Consider the following 7382-nt stretch of genomic DNA (forward strand, 5'->3'; position numbering starts at 1 on the left):
ATAACCTTATGCAACCAGAAAGAGCAACTCTTACATTTGGCACAACAGCTCTACTTCCTGAGAAATCTTTTTCATGATGAAACTAGGCAGGCCAGATAAAACCCCTCTCTTTGTGGCATAGGTTGACATCTTACTGGAAAGGGTCATGCAGAATAATACTCTTAATTAATGCATCTACACACCATAGCAGTAAACCTTATTTCAAATACTGATTTGCATAAGATAACATGCTTCTATCTGTAACAAAGGCCAGGCATTTCAGAATATCAGACTCGAATATCATAACTTGCAATATGCATACACTAACAAAATTCTTCAAGCTTAAAATTAAAATAAGTGGAAATGAACATAGTCTTACAGCTTCCTATGTACTGCAATATCCTATATGAAAAGGAAATGGTACAACAGACTTTGGGAGTAAAATATAGAAGAAAATGTTATTGATCCTTTCATTGAAAAAAATTAACATCACTTATCCAGATTACAGTACTTGCATTTATAAAACCATATCTCCAGCTAATGTAAAACTTTATCTAAGCTATAATTTTTTCCTTGATAAATAATTCACACAATATCTATACATTTGGGTAAGAAACTGAAGCTAATAACAATTTTTCTATACTAATCTTCTGGAAATAAATTTCTATAAAACTATACTGTCAGTCTGGAAAGATTTACTCTTCTTGGCCTGTCTCAATACTTTTATTTTCATCTATTTAAGTATTTTTTTGTCTTAAATACTCCTTGGAAAATCCTAAATTTCCAGACACATCTTTAAAAGGTAAATTATTTGAGGTTTCCCATACATACCACAGACATATTAAAGGAACAAAGTTTTGTTTTTGTGTGTGTGTTTTGCTTCTTCAGTAATATGAACAGCAGCAGGTACTGGTGTGACTACCTCTAAAGAGTTTTTAAATTAAATTGCTTTGTTTTCCCTTAGGCAACTCATGTGTATGACGTTCATTTGGTCTGTAAGATCTTTTATCACTAACCTTGCCTACAGTACTTATCTAATCTTATTTTACAAATGTATCCTGTACTAAATTAGATACAAGTGAAATATCCATATGAACTGATATTCAAAAGGTCATCAGCTATATAATGGTTAATAAAGAATACAATATGCCTAAGTAGGAAAAGTTCACTTTCTTCATGCTAGTATATTTCAACTTGCTCAGGACATCAGACACACAGACATACATACTATACAAATAGAGACAGAAAATATATAAAAGACTCAGATGATAAGACATACTAAGACCCATTATCTTGTAAGATCTAAAAAGCTTTATTAAATGCATGTAACACTATGCTAAAATCTGATTCATTTCATGATTCGTACTTTGTGTTTTTAATAAGCCTATATGGCAGCACTTCTCTATGTTGATGGAAATGAAACAAAAAATAAATACAATGAAAATAGTAATAATTCTTTAAAGTATGGAAATGTTTATTGATATAAAAAATGGCATAATTAATGTTAATAACTTTGGGACATACTAGAAAATTACATTAAATTGCAAATTAAAGTATAGCCTTAGTAGCAGCAGAAACAAATATTACTAAATATGTTTTTATTAATCTTTGGTAATATTCAAAATCAAAGAGATATCGAAATCATAATCAACGTTAATTTCTAGCAGAATCAAATGAAATCTGTATAACTCACTATCTTTCTACAGATATTGCTTTTAAGATTTTTTTTTTTTTTTATGTATCTTGCAGAAAAATAATACTGTAGGGAAATGTCATGGAACTAGTGAGATTCCCTTACCTCTAAAAATCTACAATAGTTTCAGCATAGTGTAACAGCTTCTTGATGAACACTCTGGATACTGAAGAAAGTAGTCCAGTCTTCTCTTACAAAAGCACAGATAGTAACAATCTTCCCAGATCTCACATATCATTTGTTTCATCCTGCCCACATCACAAATGTATAAAAGTGGCTCCACATATTAGTCTTTTACCTCAGGTTCACTGCTTTACATCAAAGGCCTTGAGGAAGAGCCTTTCCCCTATTTCCACATTCACTCCTATAAGCTACTCTAACCCTCTCTTTGCCTGCTACTACCATAACCAATACCCATTTACATTGATCCAATCCCTTATTTCCTACCAGCTCATCCAGCTTCTCAGTCAATTTGGCAAAACCTCACATGGAAGACACAGGGATCTCATGGTCACATGACTAATCCCTAACTAGGCACCAGCATTGATACTACTTCATACTTCTGTGTTGTTCCTTACTTCTAAAACTGTTGATTAGACTACTCATTTTCATATTCTTCCTTCCTTATAATTTTTGGGTGTTAAAAAAATTCATATAGACTTATAAAATTGACACATGAAATTCATATCTTCCTTGTAATGAACAAAACCTCATGATTTTTGCAACATTTTCTAATTCTGCATACATATGATTGGGTCAGTGTGGGTATGAGTGTGGGAATGAGTGTGGGTATGTGTGGGTAGTGTGTAGGTGTGGGTACAAGTCTGGGTAGGAAGAGGAAGAGGAAGAGGAAGAGGAAGAGGAAGAGGAAGAGGAAGAGGAAGAGGAAGAGGAAGAGGAAGAGGAAGAGGAAGAGGAAGAGGAAGAGGAAGAGGAAGAGGAAGAGGAAGAGGAAGAGAAAGAGGATCTGAAATCTTCATGCATAGAGAGATAAGAACTGGAAAGGCAGGGAGTGAGGGATATGGGAGCTGGGGGGATTACAAAGGAAGGTAAGATGGGTTGGGGGGGGAGAGATAGAGATAGATAGATATATATATATATATATATATATATATATATATATATATATATATATATCGAGAGAGAGAGAGAGAGAGAGAGAGAGAGAGAGAGAGAGAGAGAGAGAGAGAGAGAGAGAGAGAGAGAGAGAGAGAGAGAGAGAGAGAGAGAGAGAGAGAGAGGGGGAGAGAGGGAAAGAGGGAAAGAGGGAGAGAGGGAGAGAGGGAGAGAGGGAGAGAGGGAGAGAGGGAGAGAGGGAGAGAGGGAGAGAGGGAGAGAGGGAGAGAGGGAGAGAGGGAGAGAGGGAGAGAGGGAGAGAGGGAGAGAGGGAGAGAGGGGGAGAAGGAGAGGGGGAGAAGGAGAAGGAGAGGGAGAGGGAAAGGGAGAGGGAGAGGGAGAGGGAGAGAGGGGGGGACCATTCAACAAATGTACTTCACCTTCACTTATGAATGAGTCATATGAAAAACAAGAAAAAAAAAAAACACATAAAAAGCATAAGTCATGAATATTTGGACATAAAAACTAATAAAAAAAAGAGGGGGAAAAGCATTACTACAAATATTCACACAGCTTTAAATATCTCTGGTTTTAATCGTAGTAAAGGTCGACAGTGATTCCATCAAGGTTGACTTTGCTGGTCATTATGTGTGAGAGCATACACCTGCTGGGTAAGTATCACGTTCCTGTGCCGCAGGACTTGGAGTAGGTCAGCCTGTCGCTCCAACACCCATTCTAAGTTGCTAGGACCCCTGTTGAAGAAAAAGAAGGAAGTTACTGCTGTAATGCAAAAGGAAAATTCAGAGATAAAAGAAATCAATCAATAAGCATACATTTAGCATCTTTCTTACTATCTATTATCATCATCATCCCTGTTCTTGTCATCATCCTCATTGTTGTGATCACCATTACTGTTACAGTAAAAATCATAAAAGTAATCACAATAATGATACAAAATCACACTTACCTCACTCCCACATAGGAATCAGGACGGGTAAATCTGAGAGCCACATCTTCTGCCAGGGTGTCGGGAGGTAGTCCAGCAAGGTTGAAGCGAACAACTTCCACTGAGACAGAATAAAAAAAGATGAAAGAGATTAGAAAAAAATAACACTCCATAATAAATATCACTTTTGAAACTTTGCAATAAGTTTCAGTGTAAGTGCTACTCTTTATTTAATCAGACATTTTATTATTTTACTTACACTAGCAATGCAAAACAAATCATATATGATTTATGAATAACACAATACCTAAAAAAAAAGACATGAAAACAAAGACATACCTATGTGTTTGATGACAAAGGGGATTGCACAAAAAATCTCTAGGATAAAAATCACTTGCTGATAGTTCACAGGGGTCAGTCCAAGATTCAAACTACAAGTGTCTGAGCTTCCACCCAGACAATAGTCTTTTACAACACAACCAATGACAATCAAGATGACATTTCCTGTGAATATAAAGAAAAGAAAGGAAATGAATATAATGGTTAAGGAATACAATGAATCAGATAATATCAATAACATCTGAAAAAAAACTAAACAAAGTTACTGATATGATTTGTGGACGTTTGAAGGAAATATGGCAGGGGTATGATGAGGCCAACAATGCAGTTAGAAGAAGATACTTGAGCAAAAGGAGTGAAAAAAGGAAGTAGTATGTGGTGTCTTGAGAGTTGAAAATGTTTATAAGGTACTGAGAGCCTCTAAAAAGCTAATTAGGGGAGGCACTGTAATTACTGATATGAAATCTGATTTTATTAGACAGATGCCTCTTCTTCTTTTAAGAGATTGTTGAAAGGGAAATATCTATCAAAGAAAGGTCTTTACTTTGCTTTTGTGGATTTTGAAAAAAAAAAATGATACAGGTTTTCAATAGGTGTGGATAGCAATGGGATAAGTTAAGTGAAGATCTTTGATCCTTAAATGGAAGCCACTTGGCCCTAGGAGATGAATTATAAATTTATCAATTGGGGAGGAATTAATCAAGACTTGAAAGGAAGTACTCTGTATGTTGTGGATCTTTATAAAGGTAATAGCAAATGAACATTCATTGATTTTCTTGATTACTTGCTCTATGCAAAAAACACTAAACTTTCCAGACAATATGAAATGAAAGGATTTTATCACACTTTAATTATGATGATAATACAATGAAATAATTAGCTGATTATATCTTAAACTGGGGAGGAATGGGAAAGCCTGGAACTGGAAGGGAAGGGATATGACCTGAGACAAGGCAAGGAAGGTATGCAGCACAAGTCAGGGTAAATGGTTCATACTGTGATGAATCTGAAATATGGAGTATGGCTTCAAAGAAAATGGGTTCAAGCTGAATTTGAATACAAACACTAGTCACGGTCAGTAGAGACGGAAAGGATGCTCCATTCAAGAGTGGTAAGTGTCCATGGGGGCTTTGATTTATTGTAATGTATATAAGCTCTACTTCTTTTACCCAGCTTAGCACTGGATTAACCCCTTGCTGACGGGTACGACGGGTAGACACGTGCTATGCCCACTGTTAGTACTTGTTTGATTGTTTTTACACATAAATCTATACTTATACTAAGTCACCAATCAGCCAGTTACGAGTACTGCCAGTCTCGCCCGTTCACCCTTTTCTTTGATTTTCAAAATATTTTACGTTACCTTATTTTGCTGTTATTAATGTTAAAAAACATTATAATAATTATAATGTTTATAATAACAATAACATCATCAATTATCATAGCACTAGTAAAAATTACGTTATTCCTGCCAATTCAAATCACGTATGGTCACAAGGTCTACTAATTGACTCTTTTGTGGCAGAGCCATCTATGGGCAAATATTTCACAAAAAAATATAGAAAATAGGCACAGCATTTTCCCAATTTTTTGTTCATTTTCCCTGGCGGCATTGGGTTATTATGACAGTGAGACCAGTAGTAGGTTCAAAAGAATCTAAGTGCAAAAGCTATCCTATGCACTTGCAAGGAAAGAATGGACAATGGGTCTGTTGAGGCCATAAAATGATTTTGCTCCCTAGAAGTTACAACTCCTGCAGATGGTGAATGGAGGATAACTGATTACTTATGATGATGATGGTGAGGAGGAGGATGGAAAAGAAATATTTTATTCAAAGTATATGATATGAAATACTTAATGAACTCTCAATCACTATAAATCTAAATATAAATCATGCAGGACTAGTTGGAAATTATACAAATAATACTGACTAATCACAGTGTCCTGTGCCACAGGCAACAGGAACATAGCAGTTCTATATTTCTCACCTGTCATTCAATAAACTGAGATTTATGGCAAGAGTGACTATAAATGAAATCCCAACCATTTCAAGCCATATCTTCAAAAACAGAGTACTCTTATCACTAGTGCCATCACCTCACCTCCACTCAAAATGTAAAAAGTGACTCTGTGTAGATATCGGGTTGCATTGTAGAAATCATGATAGCCAAGGATTCTCGACTTCTTATGTTCTGCTTTTACATACCAAGTAAGAACCTGAAAAACAAATATTTCTTAAGGAATGATAAAAATTATGAAGGTATGTATGTCCAAAGGGGGCCTCAGAGCAATTGCCTGGCGATACTTATATTAAATGTTCTGTCAATCAATACCTTCATCTATAACATAAGCATAGACATATGCACATTAATGCAGTATATCTCAGAATTGTAGTGTATTAACATGAAGATATTGATGCTTATGTTATAGATAAAAGATAAAATTAACAACACATTTAATAAACAAAATTGGTCTGACCCCCTTCAAATGCACATACTAACATACACAAAAAACAAACAAATATTTCTTGAAGAATGGTAAACTTTATATGATAGGAATTTTTATTCACAATCCAACGAAGCTAAACTTAACTGAAAGGTACTAACATCTTTTAAACATGAAAATTGTAAAGACAGATTCAATACAACCACAATAAAAATCATTAGATAACTTGAATCAATTCCAATTATTTCCATGCACTTTAAATATGTTCAAACTTCCTACATATCTCTCATACAATAAGGAAGGAAAAAATTGTATTTCAAAAGTAAGAACAGGACTGACTGACATGCTAGATTCCCTCATCCCTCTAGTATAGCTCTGCTTTTGCTTTGCATTCTCTGTTTGACAGGTTCACTCACTCCTGCTCTTCCCATTAGTTAATAGTTGCATGTTTGATCACACGTTTTGTGATGCCATCCAGAGCAGCTATATATCCACTATGATTTTATTTGTCTGAGCCATAGTCTTTTCATCACAGTCTTCCCTTGTGAGCACAACTGTATATCTTTCATATCTGTATTTCAAACTGTGGCACTTGTGGTACATATGACAGCAAAGCCCATCTCTATTTTGTGCCAGTGCATCCCTCTACATGATGAGTCCTTATTAGGCAGACTAACTCCTGGCTATTCCATATCAGTGTAATACTCTTCTCTTGTACCAGTTACATTGGGTTCTAGATTCAGAATTAGTACTCAAGAATTACATCTACACTGCCTGTGATTTTGCCTCACCTATCTTGACTCAAATTGGAGAGTACATGCCTCACCCAGTGCTATTACCTTGGCTCTACCCTTCTGTCGAGGATAGCAGTTTTAGCAATATATAGCTTGTTTTCTGTTCCACCCACTGATACAGGATGTGTAC

At 35.5% G+C, this 7382-nt stretch overlaps 1 protein-coding gene across 3 annotated transcripts in view; it reads right to left on the minus strand.

Moving 5' to 3' along the window:
• Positions 1–3042: 3042 nt before the first annotated feature.
• Positions 3043–7382, minus strand: part of LOC125036530 (transmembrane protein 192-like) — a 10007-nt gene continuing 5667 nt past the window's right edge. For 2 of the 3 annotated variants that reach the window (XM_047629196.1, XM_047629197.1), the window contains exons 4-7: positions 6116–6230; positions 4014–4178; positions 3696–3795; positions 3043–3480 (exon numbers count right to left, since the gene is read on the minus strand). In XM_047629196.1, the coding sequence (XP_047485152.1) occupies positions 3351–3480; positions 3696–3795; positions 4014–4178; positions 6116–6230 (510 nt within the window). In that variant the 3' untranslated portion in view covers positions 3043–3350. The remainder of the gene's footprint in view (positions 3481–3695; positions 3796–4013; positions 4179–6115; positions 6231–7382) is intronic. The other variant, XM_047629195.1, reaches the window with a different exon arrangement.

This window comes from Penaeus chinensis, chromosome 21 (genome assembly GCF_019202785.1).
Source record: "Penaeus chinensis breed Huanghai No. 1 chromosome 21, ASM1920278v2, whole genome shotgun sequence".
NCBI classification, from domain to species: domain Eukaryota; kingdom Metazoa; phylum Arthropoda; class Malacostraca; order Decapoda; family Penaeidae; genus Penaeus; species Penaeus chinensis.